This window comes from Carettochelys insculpta, chromosome 6, assembly GCF_033958435.1.
Source record: "Carettochelys insculpta isolate YL-2023 chromosome 6, ASM3395843v1, whole genome shotgun sequence".
Taxonomy (NCBI): Eukaryota; Metazoa; Chordata; order Testudines; family Carettochelyidae; genus Carettochelys; species Carettochelys insculpta.
The window spans coordinates 110,992,599-111,017,102 of NC_134142.1; the positions used below are offsets into that span (position 1 = coordinate 110,992,599).

At 43.6% G+C, this 24,504-nt stretch overlaps 1 protein-coding gene across 1 annotated transcript in view; it reads right to left on the bottom strand.

The window, feature by feature from the left end:
• Positions 1 to 1,957: 1,957 nt before the first annotated feature.
• Positions 1,958 to 24,504, bottom strand: part of BRSK2 (BR serine/threonine kinase 2) — a 472,158-nt gene continuing 449,611 nt past the window's right edge. Inside the window, exons 17-19 of the mRNA XM_074995992.1 lie at positions 24,149 to 24,329; positions 22,626 to 22,715; positions 1,958 to 2,133 (exon numbers count right to left, since the gene is read on the bottom strand). Coding sequence (XP_074852093.1) covers positions 1,958 to 2,133; positions 22,626 to 22,715; positions 24,149 to 24,329 — 447 coding nt within the window. The remainder of the gene's footprint in view (positions 2,134 to 22,625; positions 22,716 to 24,148; positions 24,330 to 24,504) is intronic.

Genomic DNA, 24,504 nt, shown 5'->3' on the forward strand with positions numbered 1-24,504 from the left:
ATTTCTCATTGTGTTTTTGTCTTGGATGTGTACAACCGTGTTGTTTTAACCTCTGAACTTGAGCTAGAATCAATTACACTTGGTCGTGTAGCTCTCAGGGGAAAAAGAAAGAAGAAAAAAAAAGTCAAAATTTCAAAAGGAACATATAAGGTTTTTGTGCCTTTTTTCCCCCTCTCCCCAAAATAAATAGGAATCGGTGTCGCCTCTACACAGTAATTAAACAAAACAGAAGATAAATCTAACAGCTTAATTTTTTTAAATATATATATGTATGTATATATAAATAACCAAGACCTAATAATAACTTAAACACAAAAAACAGTCCACACCAACCCACTCCCACCCTCCATCCCCCTTTCCAAAAAAAAAGTTTTATAAAAATATCTTGCAGTAATTTTTAAAGTTTACAGTAACTTTGTGATTAACTTGCCCATAGCACTGACGCCTCATCTCACTCAGATGAACTAAGTGCCAGTGGTATGCACATGCACGCACATGGAAAACCCCCCACAGTTATCCTCTTTTCTTCTTCTTCTTCTTCTGTTTGTTAAAAAACCCAATAAATCAAATAAATAAATCAAAACCAGCAAATAAATAATAATACTGATATTGATGCAGCACTAGCGACACGACAATTGCATCCAAATGCACGTGGTGGTGGAGGATCCTGCTGGTGGAAGAAGGTCCCAACACGGCAGCATGGTAGGAAGGAGTTGAAGAGTGGGGAGGAAGTTGAAGAAGGAGCAGCAGCGGCGGCAACGGCAGCGAGTGGCGAGAGAGACTGTTCTGGGCTAGGCAGAATCCTTTCCCTCCTCTGTTGCTGCCATATGTTGCCTTTTCCCTAAGTTTTCATGTTTGTTTGTTTTTGTGTTTGTTCATTTCCCCCCATCCCACAAAAATATCCCCTCCCTCTCCATCAGGTTGTAAAGCAAAATGATAAAGTGTATAAAAACAAACACAATTTAAATAAAAGGAAAAAATGGGGAAGGGGGAAAAGGAGTTGGAGAAAATCCCACAGTGAAGCTCCCCGATATTGTCTTGGTTTGATGCTTTGCTTTTACTCACTCCTTGGTAGATTTGGTTGAAAAATGCTCACTGGTTTCATGGTAACATTTCCCCTTGCTTCTCCCCGCCCTCCCCCTGCCGGTCTGAGTTCACCTGCACAGATGAATGTTGTCAAGGACAATGGTGCCGCTCCAACAATTGCAACCTGCTTCCAGCCCAGACTGTGCAATCCCATTACTGAGCAGATCTCCCTCGTGGAGCACCAAAAAGAAAAAGAGAAAAAGTGTGTGTTGGGGAGGTGTTTGGGAGGAGACAGGGGGAGAAACCCATTTCCTGGGGGAGAGGGGGAGGCTGGGAACCTCAAACAGGACTGGTCCTTGGACAGTCTACATCGGTTTCCTTCCATCAACAAGTGTCCGCAGAGCACAGAAGGTGAAGTCGTGGCTGACATGTTAACTTTTCGGGATAATTCCTGGTAGCAGAGCGGAAACAAGTGGTGTCGTCAGAAACAGAGAGAGCATGAACAGAACAAGAAACAAAAATAATAATAATTTTTTTTAAAAAAACAGAACATCAGGAGGGGAAAAATAAAAATAATAATCAAAATACAAGGAGATTAAAAAAAACCAAAAACAAAACAAAAACAAAAAAGCCACAACCCAAGATCTGGTGAACTGGGTTTTGTCATCTGTGCTACCTTTTCTTTCCTTCTTTCTTTCTTTTGTGTGTGTTTGTTTCTGAGATATATATTATATATCATATATAAATATATATATATGTATATATATATACAGTCATTCCTTCTTACAAAATTTGTCTATAGACAGTTTGTACTGTTGTGGAAAGGTATATACATCCTTCTAGTTTAGAGGCTAGCTTCCTAAGGAATATTCTTTCATTCTTGCTTGCTTTTTGTTTTTTAAGTTATTTAATTTTTTTAAAATGTGTTTATTTAAGGTTGGTCTTGTAGGCCGACTGATGAGACCATCTTTGCCTTGTCTTTGCCAGCAGGGTACTTATTGTCTCCTCTAGACCCATAGTCATTAGCATCGGAATCGCTCTGCTTGCTGTTTGCGCTATGCTTGGTTGGCGTGCCGGGGGGATGGCTCACCTGCCCGTTCTTCTCGTCTGAAAAAAGTTGTTTAATTACGTCAAAGAAGTTACTCAATGGGCTGCCTGGGTACACAAAACAGAAAAGACAAAAAAAAAAACACAGAAAGAAAGAGAGAGAGAGAGAGAGAGAAAGAGAGAGAGAGAACAAACAAACAAATGAACAATGGGGTTTTTAACAAGAAGAACGTGATGAGTGATCCAGAGCCACGTGCATGGGGGTGTGTGGAGGATGAAGATGACGAGCAGGAAGCGTGTAAGGATGGGACACCTCTGGCAGTGAAAAGGCCGGGAGCAAAACGTGCCAAGGAGGTGTTCTACTTGCATGCCACAGAATTGGGAGCAGTGATCCTGACTAGCAGGAAATTCATCGCTACTTGAGCCTGGCACGCAGCACCATGTTGTGGACACAGCTGTACATTTTGTGTGGAAATTCCTCAGAGTGTGGAATTGAGTGTGAGTGGACTAGAACTCCTATGTAACTGCGCTGAAGAAAGTGGGGCATTAATGCCTGATGAGCTTCACCCTGCAGCTTTAGCAACTTTTGGGTTAAAAAATATGCCTGCCTTCCTTCCACCCTTCCGTTTTGCTGATTGGTTGCTCCATGAATGCCCACTCATGCACCTTCAGCCAGCCATGTGATCTAGAACAGCTATGCATTCCAGGGGAATCCAAGCATTTGAAAAGTTAGGAGGGCTGGGGTGCAAGGGGGCAAAGCTCAGCTGGTATGAGTAATGTGTGCTGTGATTCTGTAAGGTTCTAAGCATCTTCAATCCTTACTGGCAACAATGAGAGTTGAGGGTGCTCAGCAGATTGCAGGACCAGGCTTCTGTGCATATGTGGTTTCTGGCCAGGATATAACTGGTGGGATCACAAAGCAAGAACTAGTACTGGGCTGGTGCACTCTGCACTCCACTCTCTTAATAGTTTTTGTTAAAATGAGCTTCTCTGTTTTGGAGTTGAGAGTCAAAGGATCGTATGCTCGTAGCAAACAGTGTTCAGAAACTTTGATGAATTCAGCCACGAGATTAGGGCAAGCAATAGCGCAGCCTGGGTCCTGCAGACCTGTCAGAACACCGCCTTTCTGGACACTGCAAAAATCTCTTTGTCTGCCATTTCACTTCTTACAATGCCCCCAATCTATTTTATCATCATGATCATTGCCCTAGGGTTCTCCAGAGTATGAAGCCTCATTGTCTCACAAGCACACTGTACTATTGAACAACACTAAGGGTATGTCTGTGCTTAGAGGAAGATCAACCTGCTGATGGTTGATCTTTTGGGTTTGATTTAGCCTGCCTAGGGGGGAAACATGCTCAATCAAACTGTCATGGCACCATCATTGACCCTGGAAATCCTGGCACTCACAAGAGGAAGGGAAGCTCATGGGACAGTTTCTCCCATCAACATCCTGCTATGTGGATGGTGAAAAAAAATTAATTTTAGATAAATTATCTTCAGGTATGCAATTGTTGTAGCTGGATTTGCATATCTAAAATCAATTTTATCTCCTACTGTAGACCTGGTTTAAGGTCTAATCTACACTACCAACCTATATTGGTGTACAGACTTAATCTGCTGAGTGTCCTCAACTAATCCCCCATGCAAACAGTGCTATGTCGGTGGGAGAGCTTCTGCCAACATAACTACAGCCTCTTGGGGAAGTGGACTAACTACTAATAGCAGAGCTCTTTCCTATCTGCTTGAAGAATCTTCATTAAAGCACTACAGTGGCACAGCAAAATGCCAGGTGGCACGTAAGTATTCAATATGTATTATAAGACAGGTCCCTTACAATATGTGTTAAGAACGCAAGTTAAACAGTTTGTTCCACCTTGCATTGTGCCATGATGCTGGGAGTGCCTTTCCCAGACCTAAACAAGAGCTCTGTGTGACTCAAAAGATTGTGTCAGCAACAGAAGTTGGTCCAATTAAAAGCTAGAATCTCATCCATGCTGTTTGTCTCATTTTGGGATTTCTTCAGTTTACAAGGTACAAATATTATGTAAGGAGCCCTCATTTACACACATAACTATATCCCTATTTTATTTGCTATGTAGTATGTAACTCCATGGTGGTTACATAATTCAGCTGATACATGTTAAGAGCAGTGCTTTTCTTCATACAAAAAACGGTGCTGGAACTCAAGTGCTGCCAGCAGCCTCAGCCCTGGGATGGGGAAACCTGCATTCCTGCGGCTCGGAGCTGGCTGGGGCACAGATCAGTGCTGGCAGTGCCAGCTGTGGGAAACCCGGCAGGGAGGCAGGGGGACTCTGCGGCCCTGAGGCTGGAAGCTGGCTAGGGTGTGGAAACGGCTGTCAGCCTGAGCTGTGGGATCCCCAGCCTGGGAAAAAAGGTGTTGGAAAACCATTTCACTGCATTCCAGCAGAAAAAAAAGCCCTGGTTAAGAGGTTCATAGGGCAGAAGTAATCAGGGTGTTCACCTTGTAGGGGAAGATAATAAGATATAATTAAGAGCTAGACTGTTACTTTTAGGCACAGCCTAGGGCTAGGACTGCACAAGAGCTGCAATGCAGAGACATGGCTGCAAGACAGTTTCAGCTGGGTGGGCAGTTCTTTGTTACTGCTTTCATGCCTCAGCAACAAATTATGACCCCCACAGAGCATGGATGCACTGCCCAGTGAGCAGCTGGAAGAAGAGCCTTGGCTCTATCCATGTGCCACCCATCTGCTCCAAGATGGATGCACATGCATGTGTAGAACCTCACTGCTGCATGGCCTGACCTGAGGTCAAGTAAGCCCATGCCACAGCAGGGAGAGTTTCTCTCTTGCTCTCTTGTATTAGCATATAAACTGAGTCACAAGTCAGAGTTCTCAGCGACTGTAGACATATCAGCCTGGGCTCATGGTTTCACTTTTGTCTTAAAAGCTAAGCAGGTTCTGATCATACATGTCCACCAAACCCCTCTAGATGCTGCAAGAACTGGTGCTGCTGGTACTCTTTCCTTGGACTCAGTACTGAACCACATATCTTGACATGGTGCTGACAGTGCCCCCTTTCAAATACAAATAAAATGGGTTGTGATTATTCTTGCTCTCAGTCCTTAGAAGTCCCATGGCACTTTTGCAAAAGCCAGGGTTGTTGGCTCCATTGACCTAACAAATTCTGGTTAGATAATTACATTTGGCCTAGATAAATCCTGCAGCCCCAATACATAAAGAATTCTTTACTTTCCACCTTGGAGCATTGTTGTGTACTATTAAATGGCTGGTGCCTTCCCACCCAGAGATGGTAGCACTTCAGTTATGAGTGAAGTGATTGCATCATACCAGAGGTCACCATTTCCCACAATCATCAGATGGTGATGCACTGAGATGGTGAGGTGTTTCCCTACATTTTTAATTCAATACAACTTGAATATCTCGGATACTACTGTGGGCAACTAATGTCAATGACTGTATATGGTTCATCAAGTGCTGTTTCATTGTCTGAAACATGCTAGATAGACATCAATTGGTACTGTTTGCCATAGTTTTTGTTCAAGGAAAGAGGAGGTACATAGTATCTGTGCCTTGTAAAACAAAGATGTTCCTCTCCAACCCCAGAATCAGCTGCAGCTTCCCTTCTGCATACTAATGGATGCTGTAAAATTCAAATAGTTGCCCTGGACGGGGTGAAGGGTTTGCCAGTCTCTTCAAGTGTACCTCTTCTTCTGTGTCTATTTGCTGCTTTAAAAAATGTAGTGTCTGATTGCAGGTGCTGGTTATGTGCACTGATTGCCCTCATATCAAGTCCAAGCCACTATAAGCTGCTGGACAGGTGGGACCTAGCTAACTGGTTCAGTCTGAGAGATGGGCCCAAACCAAAACCTTGGACTCCAACATATTCAGATCTGGAGGAACTTTGAAATCTGGCTCTAATTTATGTAGCTGAGATGGGACAAGCCATGAATTTCACAAAGGCACCCTCTTTTGGATTCTGACATCTCCCCAGAATTTAGGGGGCTGGAGAGTTCAGGTATAGGATTTTTACTGAGACTCCTCTCTAAGACTCAGTAAAGTTTTCCTAGCCAGGTGGCTTGTGGGCACATGCTGTGCACAGACTCGTCTTTACTTCTCGGTGGTTATTCCTTTACAATGGGAAAAATAAAGAAGGAAGGGCACGGAATGTAAGTAACAGCCTTGAATGCAGGACTGTGGGCAGGCTAAGTCCTTATGTGGCTTTGGACCCTCGTCTTCATACACAAATGGAATCAGCAGATAGAAAGAATGGAAGAGAGCACTAAAATAATGCTGAATAGGGAGGGAAGGAGAGGGGAATATTTCTAGTTATTCAGCTGAGCGGTTTATTCAACAGGCTTAGCGAGAGGGAGGAGGGCAGAATAAGCAGAGTTCTATTGGGATTGGGAAGGTTTAAGTTCTTTGCATAGACAGGTACAGAACAGACAAAAGTATAATCTTCAAGAAAGCACCAATAAAACAGTAGTGCTTTTTATATGTAAATGCTCTGCATTTTGTGAGTCCAGCTACAGGGGTTTTAATCCTCATATTAAAATATGCAACTCCTCTTCGTTCCCCCACCCCTATGCCCTACTGGCACTCACATATCTGGAGATTTACTGGGCCAACAGTATTTAACAGCCTACCTCCCCTTTGCCAGTATCACTACTGAATTCCTTATAATCAGCATTTTCATTTAAAATTTTAATGGGAATTGAGACATCCTTAGGGATATCCACGGAGAGCTATTGAAAAAATAGGCCATTTCACTAACCCTTTCTTTCCTTTGCCTTTTACAGTAGCTGAGCTTGCAATTAAACAGTTTGTCTCCATGCTCGGGCAACCAAGAACTGATCCCTAGACCTGGCAGTATGGACAACCACAGCATCTATGGCATCCATATTCTTGCCTGCCAGATCCCCATGGACTAATTTAAAGAATGGTCTTGGCATCGACAAAGGGTGCCCACACTGATACTTGCTCCATAGGGATAAATAAAGAAAAAGGCATGTTGAGAACACCAAGACAATGAATATGATTGCATCTCCTAATGCTATTGTTAACTGCCAGACCTAGTGGGTTTATATTGCCAGGATAACAGGGCCCAAAAATGCAGCCCTTAGTGGACCTTCACTAGTTTGTTTAGAAGTCTCCTGCTCTTAGTACCTGGTACAAGCAGTGGGACACATCACATCTGCCATCCAGTTCAGGCTCTCAAAAGGTTAGTGTAATTTTTCTGCATAAGAAACAAGGTCTTGTGACTCGGAGCTTCTTTAACCTTCAATACAAACTCTGGCGGATACAGCACAAACACAAGGGGAAGGGCAGCAAGGGCAAGAACGATCGTAGCAATGTCAAGATTAGGTTTATACTCATTAGAAAGAGGAGACCGAGAGGAGACATGTTTGGGGCCTGTGCATATATGAGCCAGATTGTAGATGCAGATGTTGTAGATCAGTTGGAGAGCATAAAAGGCTTGAAAACAAGTATTGGTGCTACCAAGCGGCTGGGCACTGAAAAGGTGAACGAGAAACATCTTTATGCAGAGGGTAGTTTCTTGTGCCTGCCTAATGTCACAAGAGAAACTGCAACTGGGAATGGATTGGGGACAGCCAGCACTAAGAGGCAGGAACTACTGACACCAGACCAAGGAAGAGAAGGGACACTGTCATGATGCACTGAGTGGACTTCCTCATGACCCCATATTTCATTTCCCACTGCTACGAAATCTGCTTGACAGGGACTTAGCAGCACCAACAGTGCCAGAGAGACCTTGAGCAAAGTCAACATGCTTCATGTGTTTATGGTAAGGAGAAGAGCGAGTGGTTACACCAGGAACAACGTGTGTTTGCTTTGACTGTATTAAGGACCTCAGTTTCCTCAGCTGGAAATAGCAAACAAAAAAAGGATGAGAAGGACTTGCAGAAGCACTAGCAAAAAGTTTGGAAGCTGCTATTAGATTGCTGTTTCACAAAATTGTAAGAGAGATGAGGACTCCTCCTGTCATCCCGTTAAGCAAATGGCAAATTCCCACTGAAATCAATGGAAACGTGTCTTTTGAAGTCATCTCTTTCAAATGTATGTGTTTTTACTAAACATATTCTTGTAGTTATAAGCACACACAAAATTACATAAAGCAAATATTGCAACAGTAAGGCTCTGTTGTGTGCCTCTGTCAGGTAAAGCTCAAAAGGCTTTTGGTTCTATATCGCATTAGCAGTCTTGTTCTGGGGAAGAGATGTGTTTTACATTTCATGAGACCCATGATAAACGTGACTTCCTGTGTTCTTCCTTACTTCCCTTACTGTAGTTGTCTTTCCAACTCAGGTCCTTTCACACTACTTTCTGTGTGCCACTGCTGCCAGTGTTTCATTTGATACCTCAGTGAAAGCTATTGTTTCAATGAACCATGTAGCAAAAATCCAGCTCCCTGCACAAAAACCATTGACTTTTTCCTGTTCTGCTAAGCTCTGACTCTCTATGTTCAGCTGAGGGTTACTTTTTGTTTGCTTGTTTTGTGTTGGAAGAGTCCCTCCCTTTCAAACCACATGAGCTAAAACTATAGGACCCACTCCAAGAGGATATTCAGTAAGAAGTCTGAATTCCTGGCATCACGTGGGAGGGGTTGTTAAGAGTGGCTTGTTCTTCTTTTCACAGATATTTTTATTGTTAGGTTAGCATCTAGGGGCCACAGTCACACCTAATGTTACAGTAGCAGACTGGGCGGGGAGCTTAGTGAGCTGTGTGTACATTGGAACAGCTGCTGCTGGCAATGCAGAGCACATGCCAGGAGAGTGGGGAGGGGACAAATAAGCTTTGGTGTTGAAAGATGACCTCACTGCAAATGGTTGGGCCTTCAAACACAAGAAATTCATCACAGGGGTTCTTTCCGTGACAGCACTCCATCCCATCTTAAATTCTTAAAGCCATGGCCATTGCCAGCAACACGGATGTTGCCACTATCCATTGTCTTACAGGCTTTTGATTCCCAGTCCCCATCCTCTGTCCATATATGATATTCCCTGTGCCTACTGAACCATAAGTTGTGAACTCAGAAGTTCTAACTTCTCTACATATTCCCAAGGAGGGACTGGTGCAAATTTCATCCCCTATCTCTCACTTTCTATTTCTTGTGACGTAATCTCATCACTGCTGTATTTCACTTGAAAGGACAGCCACTCCCATTCAGCACAGTGACCTTCATATGTGGCCTTGGAAGGCACTGACTGACATACATCAAGTGCAGCTTGTGTGGCAGTACTCATCAAAATAAGACATCTCTGAGTTACTGCAGGCAGACTTATTGCTGTACGAAGAGAGGAAGGCACTGGGGGCTGGAGATTTAAAAGTCTGGCCTGAAGTACCACCATAGGAGCTGCTGGAAGCTCAGATCTTTGGAAATTCTGGCCTCTATTGTTTCTTTTGACAGTTAATTGTGTTGGATTTTGACTTCTCCCCCAAACCTGTTCTGCCCTGGCTAGGGCCACAATTTGCATCAATATCAATCATATTGCATCACTTACATTCCTAATGGCTCATAGCCAACAGAAGACTGAGAAACATCAGATTTAATCAAAAGCCTCAACGTCTTCTTCTGCACAGGTCAGAGCATGATCACGGAGAATCATGCCTTCCACTGTGGGAGAGTGGCACATGTCAATCGACTTCTTCCTGCCAGTGCCCCTGGATCCCCTCCCTTGGTCAGGGATGCAGAGCAAATGGCAGGGGGATTCCATAAAGAATAGAACGGCTCCACTCAAAGCCTATAGGGCCAGGATTATTGTAAAGGAGTTACAGCTCAGGATGTTCTTTGCTACTGAACCTCTGGTTATTAATAACATTGAGGGGCTCCCCATTAATTATCACAAAGATGCCTACTTCAGTTGGAGGCTAAATACAGTCCAGCCAAACTGCACAGTCTCTCAGCATGGTGCTGTCTGGTCATTGACACAGGTTCATACTTGAAAACAGCTCAAGTAAACTCACTAGGAGATAGGAAGAGGAGCCTTTCCTGCAGTACAAGCAATCACTGGGTGTAGAGATTACCTGGATGCTGAGTTAGAGGCTATGACCAGCTCTACAAGAAACAGCTAAGCCAGAGATAAGACAGACACTGGGGTGGGGGAATAATGTGAAAGGTAGCTGGAAGCTGCTGTGCTTCTAGTGCGGCTACAGCATTTCCATAAAGGTCACTAACAAACGAAGAGCTCCAAAATGATTCGTGTTTAACACTCAGTGACAGAGCCCTCAATTTCAGAGTACAAGTACTCCATGTGATATGTAAAAGAGTAGATCTGAAAGCTCCTCAACAGTCTGGTACCAAAGGAGTTAGATTATGAGAGCTTTGGGGCAGGAATAGCACTTGGTATATTTTTGCACAGTGCCTAGCACAATAGGGTGCTGATCTGATTTAGATCTTTAGCTGATGCTAGAATATAAATAATAAATAAGAATCCTTTCTTTGCCGCCTTACAGTCCACAGCCATGGATCTGGTCATGATATAGTCTTGGGGCTTCACTATGGAGGCATGAAACATGAACAGAAAATGAGGAAAGACTGCCTTCCCTAGAGTGACATACCACCAGAAATGAAGTCCAATATGGGATCAGAAAGCTTGCCTGGCGAATGGCAAGCACTTCTCACAAAAGGGAGGCAGGAATGGAAAATCAAGGTGTAGAATCAAAGGAGGTGTTTCTGAGCCTTCTGCCAACAGACCACATCTTTCTGAAAGGTGATCATTTGTGACTCCAACAAAATGGAAACGAGTGGAGGAGGCATTGTCAGAGATCAAAATCAGTTTCATATTCAGCTTTAGTACTGGCTCCACATCAAAATAAAAAAAAAATGGACTCACTCTTCTGTAGTTCAAGTCAGGTACAGATGCGGCTGGAGGCATTTCCATGGTTTGTTCTGCTTCAGTGGCTCCAGATCAAATGTGTTCAGCTTTTATATGTGAGCCCAGCCTCTTTCCAGGTTGCTCATCACTGCCAGTAAAAACAAAATGGGGTCTGGAGGCCAAACTGAACCCTCGGCACCATCCATAGAACCCCTTTTCCTCAAGAGTGATGGGCAGTTATTATAGGCTGGAACTTTGTAAACAGTTCTGTTGATGCTGCCCCACAAGGAACAGAATCCAGTTCCTTTCAAGACTGTACTGCCTGGCTTAATGATAGAATAAAGTATAAGCAAGAAGCTTGTTTTTGTCACTGAAGTAAGCAGATTTGACTGCGAATACACACCAGAAACTGCTTTGAGTAAGGTGCCATTTTTTCAGATTACAACTGCATTTTAAATTTGAAAGTTTAAACTTTTATGCAGTAAGGCTATTTTTTAACACATGAGTATTACTTCAGGATAGAAACTTTTATTCTTTGATTGAAAAATTCCCTTTTCCATAAACCAATGGTTGAAAACAAAAAGCAACCTTTTAGCACTTAAGAATATTGACCATATTATAATGTAAGTCAAAATATTTCCTTTATCATACAGTTAAGTACCACAGTGAGCAGACATGAAGCACTCTCAGCAAACTTCTGGTTATTCACTACTCTGAAGAATGCTTTCTCTTTTAGTGCCAGTCAGGATATACAAAGTCACCTTTCAACCCAATGGTCACTGACATCAGGGGGCCAGAAAGTAGTTAAAGAAGTAACAACTGGGATGATTTTGTCCCAGTCACACCAGTTAATGGTTTACAGATGGTGAGAAGTGATTGTCATTCACATAAGAGCTTTTGGACTCCTGAGCTGGGGTTGCGACTCTAATTTGCTGTTCGTGTTCCAGGGCAGAGCCAGTTCCAGAAGTGACGCTGGGAGACATTTCTGAGGATGGAATAAGGTGGTTGGGTGTGCATGCTGTTTTGTTACTACATCCCCTAGTGGTGATCTGGTGACCCATCATTTCAGCCTCACAGAAGGCTGCTCGTCCTCCAGGCTACAGTGTAAAGAGTTTGCTGCTAGTGGGTCAAACTGTGGAATGACACTAGATTTAGTAGCATTTGGCACAACATAGGTCACTGCTACTGTGTGTAAGCTACACAAAACCTACTATTGTACAGGTATTTGTCCATGCACTTCCTCTGTTCTATAGCTTAGAAAATGTTTTCTTTCACAGGACCCTACTTCATTCTTTCTTTTCCTTGCCAGTAATGAAGTGGACACTGTGACAGCTGGTGGGCATGGCCAGACAGAAGATGAACAGCAAGAAAACACATGCTATTCAGAGAGCGCAGGGTTTTGACTAGTTTTCTATATAGTTCAATTAACTTCCAAGCAGTCAGTGGAATCTGCATTTCAGTTCTTTTGTATGATGTTACTGCCAGTTCCAGGCAGCTAACTGCAACTTGAAGGAGAAGAGAGAGATTTGCTGTTTGATGCTTTTATGGAGAGGTTGGAGATTGCCTAGGATATAAATGAGCCTCCAGGAAGATGCTGGGAACAATATAACCCAGGAACTGAAATAATAAATGGAAATGAACCCCCTTCAGAGAAATAGAAAAATGCCTTCCAGCTAAACTGCAATTTCATAAAAAGAGATCATATGGATAAAAGGTAACAGACCAAATTCTGCTCTCAGCTACACCTCTATAACTGTTACATTACTTCCATTATAAGCTCACAGGCACATTAATGAAGCTAAAGAAATTACTTGGGATTTACCAAGAGCACTATTTGACTCATGATGAGATCCTAAACCGATTTGGATTTCAAGCTTTGATAAACATCTGAATGTTTCAGGCCTGCCATCCTGGACTTGTGATCTAAATGAAAGAGGCTCTCTTGTGTTGTGTCAGTATTTCCTGTTTCTGTTCAGGCCAGAAGTACTAAGAGAAAAACCTCCCTCAGTGTACTTGAGCATTTCCATTTCGGCCCTCACTGGGAGGGGAAAATGCACAGGAAGAAAGAAAGAATCTCTCTCTCTCTGTGTTTGTAAATTTAAATGACATTTGTGGAACCTCAAACAAGGTAAAATACGAGTTTTGGGAGAAAAACAAGTTAATCTATTCCTGGTAATTGGTCTCAGAGGGGCAATATCCATCCTCAGAGTCAGACTGGAGCTATGTTAATTTACACCAGCTGAGGATCTGGCCCATAATGAAGGATCTGTCTTATGCAGCGGACTTCCAGGAGAAGGAGGGGATTACCCAAACACACATGGGGGGTGGGATGGGAGGCAGGAGGGAGTGATGAGGAGAGGACTTAAGGTAAAATTCTCTCTCTACTTTGCAGGAGAGACTAGGAGGCAGCAACTCAAAAGGAGGTATTGCAGCGCACAGTCTCACAAACAGAGGTGAAAGAGCAAAAAGGCCAGCGGGCATGGATTTAGGGTGAGGAGAGAAACTCACAAGTGGAAGAGTGCACACTTGAGCTGTGCAGGGTGAAACTGTGATGGGCCTTGTGCAGAGGAGTATGGGTGGGGAGGAACGGGAATAGGTGCGTGTATGTACAGAGGTAAGTGAGAGGCACAGGGAGGTGGCAGAGGGTGGGGAAGTGTGCAAAAGGAGTGGGAAGAAAGGAGGACATTGTGTTATTTAGCAGGGAGGGAGAAAGGAGAGAAGGCAGAAGGCAAGTTCTTACCACATTTGGAAAGTCTGCCAGTCATCAACTCCACACAGTTAGTGGTGTCTGGATCATAGAATGAAAGAGGAGGGAGGGAGGAAAAAACATATAAAAAAAAAAAGGTTTCTATACCTCTGTGCATAAAGCAATCACTTAGTGTATTATCTTCTGAAGGAGGAAACACACAATGCTAGGACTTTACGCAACCCAGGCCAAACTGTGCCCCCACTTGTGCTAACAGGGTCACGGAGAACACAATCTGCCTCATTATCCCCCTCCCGTTTCCACCCACTCTCTTACCTTAGTTACAGATGCTGAAAACAAGCAAATAATGTTTTGCAACTACATCCACAAATTAAAACTCTTGAAACGCATTGTTTCACCTGGCCAGCCACAAAACCAGCCCTGCAAAACCAAGATGGTGACTACACAACTGATCTGTTCAGTGTGACCATGTTGGGAATCCACCATGGTATAATCATTACTTGGTAGGTGATCTAGGTGTCAGCCATGCTCTTCTGGCATCCATTCACCTCACCAAATCACCTCACATCCTTTCAGTCATATGCATAATTCTGCCTCCCTCACTCAGAGTAGTTTCTTATGCCTATAGATTTTAATGGGACTGCTCACAGACTAAGGTTCTGTTTAATGTAAAAGGGTGGCAGAATCAGGCCCTCAAACATGTTATGTATATTTGCTATCAAAATTGTTATATCTCCCATCACCATAGCATCCAAGGGCTTCTAGACTCAATCCAGGAAACTAGGGCGCAGAAGGCAGAGTAAATGTGTCAATGCAGGAAGACCATCCAGGCAAACTCCTCTCCAGTCTGTCAGCATTCTGGACTCCATCATCTGGGGACGATGCTAAACACCCAGGAGCATGGTTTTAGAATGCTGGGCAATTCTGAGTACCCACTGGCTGCCACAATCCTAGATTAATTCTATTGCATTTAATTCAACTGAAGTTCTCATCTGGCTCTGGCTCTGGCTCTGCACCAGCACTTAGATACCAAAAACAAAGGCTTCCAGATAGGAGCCAAGAAGGGGACAGGCCTGGATAATCTGTCACCCCCACCTGCTTTCCCCAGAATACAGAAAAGTAATTAAAAAAGAATGTATAGGACACCAAGTGACTGAGTACGATGCTCCCCTGATGTTAACCAAGGTACGGAGATCACAGTGAATATTTTCTAGAAACCACAAAGAAGGGAGACCATTTTGGGTCCATTGGCACTAGTCAGAGCAGCAGAGAACTTCCTGCAATCCCCAAAACAAAGGTTAGAGTCTGGCTGGCAGAGGAGAAAGAGAAATAATACCCACCAAGCATGGCAGGCTCCTGTAAAGGGGTTAGGATTGGGGAAGAAGGGGAAAAGGAAGAGGATCAGGGAGCAGAGGAGAAATAGGTTGTCTGAGAGGGACAAGGAAGAGGGGACAGAGATGTATGACAGAGGTGTATGGTATGGGTGGGGAACTCAGGGGATGGGAGTAGGGAACAGGGAAAAGAGGATCAGGCATGTGAGGGGGGCCAGGAGATTTACTGTCCTTTAGACTCCTTGGCCATCCATCCTGCTCCTGACAGGGCCAGGATAGGAATTAGATGCATTCCTATATATGTGTTGCACAAACCATGTTCCTTGCTGCACAGAAAAGCAGTCCTGTACCACTTTAAATACTAACATAATTTATTAGATGATGAGCTTCCATGGCACAGATCTGAAGAAGTGGGTCTATCCCACGAAGGCTCATCACCTAATAAACCATTTTGTTAGTCTTCAGAGTGCTAGAGGACTACAGACTAACATGGCTACCTCTCTGTGACATGTTCCTCACTGAAATTGCATAACAAGACTAGAATTTACTAGGATGTCAAAGGTGAGTCTGCAAACGGCTTGACTAGAACTCCCTCAGCTGCTGCAAACTGTGCTCAGCACCTCCAACAGCCAAGCTCCTGAGAGCCCACAGCACATTATTCATTTAAAACTTCATCCTTGATCATTATTGCATTGCTTAGTATTGTTTGAAGAGACACCTCTCACCCATAGAGGATTGGGGTGAGGGCTGGTTGCAAGGTAAGTGCCTCTTTTACTGAGTGGGTCTGGATTTACAAAGGTTTTCTTTTTAATGATATTTTCTACCCTTTGGCTATTAAACAGTATTACAAACCAGTGATGGGACTGAGCCCTAGAATCTGGATCCAGATGGCCAGTTGCCAGGTTTGGATTCAGCCCTCTCTCTCTTACAAACTTCACAAAACTGCACCATAGTCACACTGATGCTGACACTCACCTGATCCCCACACACAGCAGGGACAGCCCCAGCTGTGTTCTCTGGTAGAAGTAATGTCACCATCATGCTGGGACATTAAGTAGGGTCAATTATCCAAATGACGCTGAGGGAGGATAACTTTGAGGGTAATCAAAGAACCATGGAAACATTAATCCTCATCACAGCCCTGTGAGATGTCTTAATTTTATTATTCCCATTCTATCTGTGAGGAAACTGAGGCACACGGGGCCTAATGTATTTTCTGGAATAAATCTGATGACTTCAATGGATTTGGCTCTAAGCTCTTCAGGGATAGTGAATGACCCAAGAAAAAAATTGTTTTATATTAGCTGGGCTGGATCTATCTTGAGTATAACTCCACTGAAGCCAATCGAATAACACTAGGGATGAATATGACCCACGGGCCTTGATCCAAAAACCAGTGATATCCATGGAAAAGTTCTCACTGACTTCAGATGACATTAGATCAGGCCTGTGATGTGTAATGGTCTGTTCCCCTTTTGCTTAGCTTTTGGGAATATATACCAACTACTACTAAAGCTCAGGGAATTTAGTCAATCATTAACAGGTCCAGTACCTCAGAGACCTGAAAGCTAGTTCTTAAAAGGGAATTTCCATGCTTTTAAGTGCTGATCCAACTCCCAATGGTGTCTTTCCATGGACTTGCAAGGGAATTGGACTGGACTGTTGGCCATCAACACTCTGCATGTAAAGGGACATATTTGGATAATGCTTTTGGGGGTTAATTACTGGAAGTTTCCTGCAGAAATGGATATTTCTAGGCATTTGTGCATTTGGCTCAAAAACTTAATGTTACTTTCAATGAGTATTTTGTGCAAATGTTGCTTTATGTTTAAAAAGTCTCTTGCAGTCAGTTATCATACTTTTTTTAATTTGGTTTTAGATCCGGCTAATTGTTAAATTGCTTGAGTGATCCAAATGCAAGAAGACAAAGCCACACAATAAAAATATTTTAACATAGCTTTGTGAATGCCATTTGAACTTTAATATCTTAGACGTTATACAATATTTTTGTTTCTAAACTATTAATTGCAGGTTGTAGACTTGTATGTGATGGGCAGGGGAAAATGTGAAAACTCATTGGAGTTTATATCTGGAAGCCAAAACCAAATTACTCATTTTTTATTAAAAATGTTCATCCAAAACTATACTATACTTCTATATACTATATTGTATGGCACTGGTACTTGCCCAGGAATCTATATTTAGTTCCAATGTCTGCCTTATGCATTATGAGGTGATATTTTTTAAAGATCATCACACAGATGCATTCTGGAAACTGCAGTTCAGAGGGCATCAGTTAAACTTTTAAAGGCTAAAAATCCCTTCCTGTCTTCTTTACAACAACAAATAGATGTTAATTAAAAAATAATATTGGTGCTGGTTCATGATGCGCATAGTAATTTTGAATATTCCTTATACGACAGAGACTACTTCAGTCAATCAGATGTCTGATTTAACACAGGTCCTCTTATAAATCAAATCCAGCCTATTTCATGAGGGGTTGGATAAACTAGTCTGCATCAAAATTCAGAGCATCTTTGAAACTTTTTTTTTTTTATCATTTTGATGAAGTTCTGTTAACTTCTCTTTCACATGTTTCTGTGCTTCCAATATTTGTCTTCAAGGGAGTCTGGTTTCTTGGTATTTCTGACTTCTGCTAACCCAGGAAGTACAGGAAATAACGAAGAGGTAGCCCTGTTAGTCTGTATTCTAACAAAACAAACCAGCAGTCATGCAGCACTTTAAAGACTAACAAAATAATGTATTAGGTGATGAGCTTTCATGGGGCAGACCTACTTCTTCAGACTTGGAAATACCAGGCAAGAGAATGTTGCTGTGAAATTTTCAGATCAAGTACCCAATCCTACTAAAGTGTTACTTGACTGCTTTTTTGTTTCAATCCTACTAAATGCTAAATGTGTCCTGCAAAGTGCCAATTTCCCTGACAGCCATTTGCTTCAGGGGAGAGGAAGGTGCATAGCACTCTGCAGGAACTGTTCAGCTCCTAGGTAGTTCAAGTACGTTTCCCAGGTTTTGGATGCTTGTTTGAAGTGTGCCATTCTCTTATCAAGGCTCTAGATGCTTGAATGTCATTCTTATGGGTTTAGATCTTCACTAGAACCCCCTTCATAGAATTTCTTCCTTATAAATTCCTGCTGCTCCTTTGTCATTTGTTCAGTTTTTCTAGACTGATGATGAAAATCTGCAATTCCTTTTCCACACTTGGATGCTTCAAGTTTCATATCCATCTTCCTAGATAATCTTTCAGTTTGCTACAGCTCCTGGGCAAAATCTGAAGGCACAGCTATAAAAGCCTATAAACTAATACAGCTATTTCAGTAATTTAAATATCATTTATTTTGCACAGTAAATATATCAGTACAACAGGGGACTGCATATGTACATACTGGATATAAGTACAGTGGCATGGCAGAAAGCATCCATACATGCCTGTGCAGGGAGGAGGAGAGGGTTGGGTTGTTAACGCTGATGTTGAGAGCTGAAACTCATAGTTGCAACACTGAGAAGCTCTGAAACTGTCAGGTACCAAAGAGTTAAAATGATATCAAGTAGGCAAAAGTAAACAAAGAAGCAGAAAATCTAGGCAGAGATGCAATGCTCTGTGCCCAGGAAATGGGACTAAGGATTATGCGGAGAACTCCCTGCTCAAGGAACAAGCCTAAGGAAATGAAAGGAAAGGGAAGGAAGGAGAAAACTGATGCACAGTGAAATGATTGCTGTTAGATCCTGCACATCGCCATTTACCAGCAATATTTATTATCGCCGTGTAAGAATGCATCAGAGGAAAGTGGAGCATATTTTAGTGGAGACTGTACTGGATAGAGACAAAGGCAAAAAGCTGAGTGTTCCCTCCTGCCATGCAGACCCTTTTGTTCCAGCACAGGATGGTCTTGTGTAGGTCAAATCTGGAGTGGAATCAAAGTGAATGCCCACCACGGAGATGGTATTTTTCTCTCTCAAATCAGGAGAGTGTGACCCTTCCAGGGCAGGACAGAACATAATGGATGTCTTGACGTTGATATTTCAGCAGTTAGAATATATAGGAATTAATTCCTTGTACCACCTGGAGAGGAGGCTGATCTACTGGACTGACACTGGCCATTTGGACACTGTTTCTGATGTTGAATGGATTTTTAATATATTAATGTAATTTATACTCTGGACTTAATTTGTTTATGTATTTAATTGGGGGGTGGGTGGTATTTTCTTGCTTCAGCGTAGCTGAGAGAGATAAAACAGAGTGGGCCCAAAGAGGCAGAATGATGGTATGAAGGGAGGACACTATCTAAGGAGCGAGACCAAAGGATGGAGAGCAGTGACACACCCATACTGGACACACACACACGCATGTGCGTGCGCACACACACACACACACACAATGTGACATCTACACATGCTAATGTGAGCTCAGGCAAATGAGAGACAATGAAAGGTGAGTCCTGTTCTGAAACCCAGGCCAGCTGGTTTAATGGGCTGGCGTGTCACTTTGAGGTCCAAAGAGGGGCAGGAGAGGGAATAAAAATCAGCACCATGAGCTTACAAGTCCTCATTGATGCTGACGGACTAAGACACTTTCAGTGATGGCTAATCCTGCTTTAAATTATCACTATTGTAACCAGTCCTCCCACACCTCTCTCTTTATACATTTTTGTTTCAATGCCTCTCTGATAATGATCTGGAAACCATGGAGACAGGAGACAGGCAGGCCCTCTTGCAGCCAATACCCCAGCAGCATGAGACCAGCAGTCCTATCTTGCTAGGCTCAGTCATTAGACGCCAAGCTTCTCTGAAGCCATGGGAGAGGAAAGTAACTGTTTCCTGGAGTGGGGGTTGGGCAGACTCAGTTTCACTCTCTCCTATTTCTCAGTCACCTCCTCCCAGGGACTCCCCCTAAAACACCATCCTGTAGCAAATCCTCCTTCTGAATAAGCAAGGCTGATCCTAACCCCCTGCAAGATCCACTGGGTGCCACTCCTGTGGCTGAGCACTCTGCATAACAGCACCCCTGAGCTGTGTTAATAGGATTCTGAACACAACTGCCCACATCCTTTGTGGCTTTAGAAAAAGAGGAGGGAAGCAGGATTCTCTTTGCCTCCCAATCAGAGCCATCTGACTCATATCACAGTAGATTCCAGGAAATGACTCCATGTCTATCACAGCTGCCATCCACCAAGACCCATTCTTTTGTCCCCCCCCGAGCTCATTAGGACTAGCTGATGGATCCTGACCCTCCTCTCCCCTTATCACCTTTCACCCATTCCAGTGCAGCTTTCAGATGCCAGTTGCCACCTTAATGGAAAGAACCCTATTTTCTCCCCCCCCCAAGGATGGTCCCTTTCTCCTGGCCACAGACTTGAATCTATTTCTTCCAAGGGGCATCTTCTTCTTAATGAAAATCATACACACACATATTTTTGGGCAGACTATTTGACTTGGAGTCTCTCCTGTGTCCTGTTGTCCAGAACCTTTCCTTGCCCTGCTGCAGGGGATTTATATATGGAGATACACATCTCATAGAACTGGAAAGGACCTCGGGAGGTCATTGAGTCCAGTCCTCTGCCTTATTGGCAGGATCAAGCACCATGCCCCATTCTGTGTTTCAGGGGCTCATCCATTCATCCCTGGGGTACATTAGATTTTTAGGTGTAATCCTCCTTCTCAGTGACATGGAGCTGAGGTTACGGCATGGACTAGGTATTCAATACTCTGGAGAGATACTCTGGTGAAGGTTTAGACAAAGGAAAAATATTCTGCATTTATAATTTGATTTCCCCATGAGAAAAAGAGACAGAGTGAGAGAGCAAAGCTACACGTGGGGTCAATTTCCCACAGCATGGTTTGTCCAGAACACTTCCCCTCACCTCTCAGACAGACAAATACATTTTGTTTCTCACACTGAGAAGACCCTCCAGTGCAGACACCCTGTCTGCTTGAGATGATTGGGAGAAATAGGGTCTAAATCTTTCTAGCTAGTTTCAGTAGATGAAGCACAGAGGGCTACAGCATGGTACATCTGGAGAGGTCATGAATTTCTTTATTAGCGTTTGGTCAGTTCAGGGCGAGGGATTGCTTCCCCTTAGTGGCAAAGAGAGAGGGACATTCAGTTAAACAACAGCAGGAATGGCTGAAACAGTCTGAATTGGACAGGTCTATGTCACAGGATGATTCCCTTACCACTGACTCCCTCAGCCCCATCAGACAGGTATCAGGTGAGGGAAAAGTCTCATTTCTTTCTGGTATTATGTCATAAAACTGGACAGTAAATTAAAAAAAACCCAAACCATTCCATTCCTTGAGAGTAGGTTACCTGAAAAAAAAATCTAGACCTAGGCTTCCAGCCAGCCATTCTCATCTTCTTTTGTTTCTCTTTGGTGGTGAAAAAATCTACAGTACTATGGAGGCTAAGCAATACTGGCAGGAGAGGGAGAGGTGGGAAATGTCTGTCCTAAACTGACTGACAACTTTTGTCTTGTGAAAAACTCCCTATAAAGCCCCCCACCCCCACTTGGAAATGTCTCCACTCACCTGCCACAGTCAGAGCAAAGGCATCAAACCCATTCTTGAAGAGGGCCAAATTCCATTTTTAGTTATAATCCATGGGCCAGCTATAAATTTAGGATTCCATACCCATGTAAGTCCACAGCAAATCCCCTACCACAGCAGTGGCAGGTTTAACAAAATTTAATCAAGTAGTATGGCCCTTATACCTATCTTTTGGTTATTAACGTTTTTCATTTGCTCAGTACTTAATGAAGTCAGCATCATTCAATGGGAAAATTTTCCCCATTGTTTCTGCTTTTTCTCTGCCTGCCTTTCCCATCTGCCTTATAATGTGTCCCCTCTGTTTCTACCTGTATGTCCTTCTCTGCAATAGTTCCCAATTCTTCCCAATGAGCAGCAATGAGAGGTAATACTGACATTTTACAGTTTCATCATTAGGGGTTAGAGTGAACACTCCAAGATGTATAATGAAGTGAAGGAGACCATTTCAGGCTCACTGCAGGCTCAGTAGGATGACACTGTATTAATCACACTGGAGTCCCATTTGGAAGAGTTTTTTTGAACAGTCATTGGGGCTAAAAACTTGCTTCTTTTTTTTCAAAGCTGAGACCCTGCAGAACCTGAATACACTATGAAGGCTACACCATAGGTCAACTGGGCCAGGTGTCTAACAGCAATACCCATAGCTGGGAGCCACTTTCCGACCCTCAGAAACCTTTGCTCTCAACTGCTTGCCAAAGGCAGCTCTGAGCTTTATTCATGGAGTGGATACAGGGTTTTCTTCAGCATTCTAGAGGGGTCTATAATTTGGTATGATTTAAAATGTCCCTCTATAGATGGAGATTTGGGAGCTGCAGAAAATCTGGACCTTCTGGTTCCCTTGAGGGGGGTACAGATGGCTCTTGGGATGGGGGTAGGAGAACTTCTTACTTTGGGAAATCATTTGGGACACTGGAGTTGGAGTGCAGGAGGCAGGAGTAGGGTGAATGAGGTGGGGAAAGTAATTGTTCTGTCTGAATGATGCTAGTTTCTAGTTGCAATCAAAGGGATGTGCTCCCTCCCTTTATTACCCCCCACCCCAACCTCCCACTGACAAGCACTTCACCTTCATATCCTTAGTGAAGCAAAGCACTGAACAGTGGAAACAACATACCTGATAACTGCTGCACTGAAGGCTGGTCATGTGTGCTTAACAACTGTGCCTGAATTGTTTCTACTACTCTCTTGAAGCGACGGCTGGGACCTGCAAGAAGAGAAAAGATGCAAACAGCTGTGAGAGGAACGCAGGGTGAAGACGAACAAGCATCTTCTCTTCAATCTCCTACCCTCCCACTATCAGCCTGTGGGCTGGTGGTAGTGCGTGAGTGACGAGCTACTGTACAATCGCCACTGCAGAGCTGTGATGTGAAAGACTCCAGCTCACCCTAGAGAGCAGGGGAGGCTCTGGTATTGGCGCACTGACTAGATTTGTGCAGCCACTGGGGAGGTGGCTCACTTTCATACTGGGTCTGTTTGGGGAGAAAATGTGTTCACAGTCTTTGGGGAAGATGTAAAGGTCTGATCGCACAGGGAGATGCGGAGAGAGGAGAGGACCCAGAAGAGAATCCAGGCTAGTCAAGGACCAAGTTCTGCAGTTCTGAGTTGGACTAGTGTAACCCACACATCTACTTGCTATGGTTCACTGTCCCATGAAGTGGCTTCTAGACCACTTACACAGAAAGGCTGTGTCTACACTTGCATTCCTCTTTCGAAAGAAGAATGCAAATATGGGAAATTCAAAATGCAAACGAGGAACTTATTCACATATCTTGTGCTCTATTTGCATAATCTCTTTTTGGAAGAGATTCTTTCGGAAGAAAAAAAGCACTGTAGATGGGGCTCTTCCGAAAATAAACCCCATCCTCAAAAGACCCCTTCTTCCTATTTTATTTTAGGAAGAAGGGTTCTGTCGAAGATGGGGTTTATTTTCAAAAGAATCCTGTCTACACTGCTTCTCTTCTTTTGAAGGACTCTCTTCCAAAAAGAAATTATGCAAATGAAGCACAAGATATGTAAATCAGTGCCTCATTTCTATTTTTGATTTCCCTCATTTGCTTTCCTCTTTCAAAAGAGGAATGCAAGTGTAGACACAGCTAAAAAGAATGAGTGTCCTCTACAGCCTTAGCTGAGAGCCAGCTGCCTTTTAGCTCAAGCTGTAGAGGCTCCTCTACTAAGCTCCAGCGGTCCTAAGTTCATTTCTGCCCATTGGCACTATACTAGCTTACTTCTCCCACATGTGCCTGGCAGCCACCAAACAGCAAAGTAGTAGTTATGTTGTTACTTATGTTCTGGCTGGGTGAGGACAAAAACCCTGTGGGTGGCCTCACAGTGGCTTGCTCAGAGACCCCTTATCCTGAAACAACAGGACACAACAGAGCATTGCAAGTTGAAAGCCTAGCAGCAACCCCAAAACACACATCTGTCTGACCATGATGGCTGTAGCTGCACCCAGTGACCTTCCTTTTCTCTCCCAGCACACCCATCGCAGTCTAAATCACAGAGATGTTGACACTGTCTCTCCTTGTCCCTATACCCTCCTTTCTTCCTGAGTTCTAGGCTTTCAGATTCTTGCTCCCATCTGCCATCATGCTCTGTTCTCCTGACCCTGCTGACAGGCTACAGCCACTCTGTGGTTACCTGATAAGAGCGTGAAAGTGACTGAGTAGATCCCATTCTCCTTCTGTGCCTCTCCCCCTTCTGTGTATGTTATGTCCACCTGGAACTTCACTGGCTTCTGGAAGACAGCGGGACCCCCTGTGGACTTGTACTCTGCGCGGAAACTTGTCTGTGAGATGACACTGTGACTGAGGCTGGGAATCTGAAAAGAATGGGGGCAGGAGCGGATGATATGGTCAGAGGGCAGGCACTCAACTGAAGAAGAACTCACTCTCTCTCTTGTTTGGACTCCCCAGTCATCGGAGAGAGCAAGGTTTGTGCCTATGGGCTCAACCTAGCAGTGAGCTGTGCGCTCTTTTAAAATCAGTGGAAGCTGA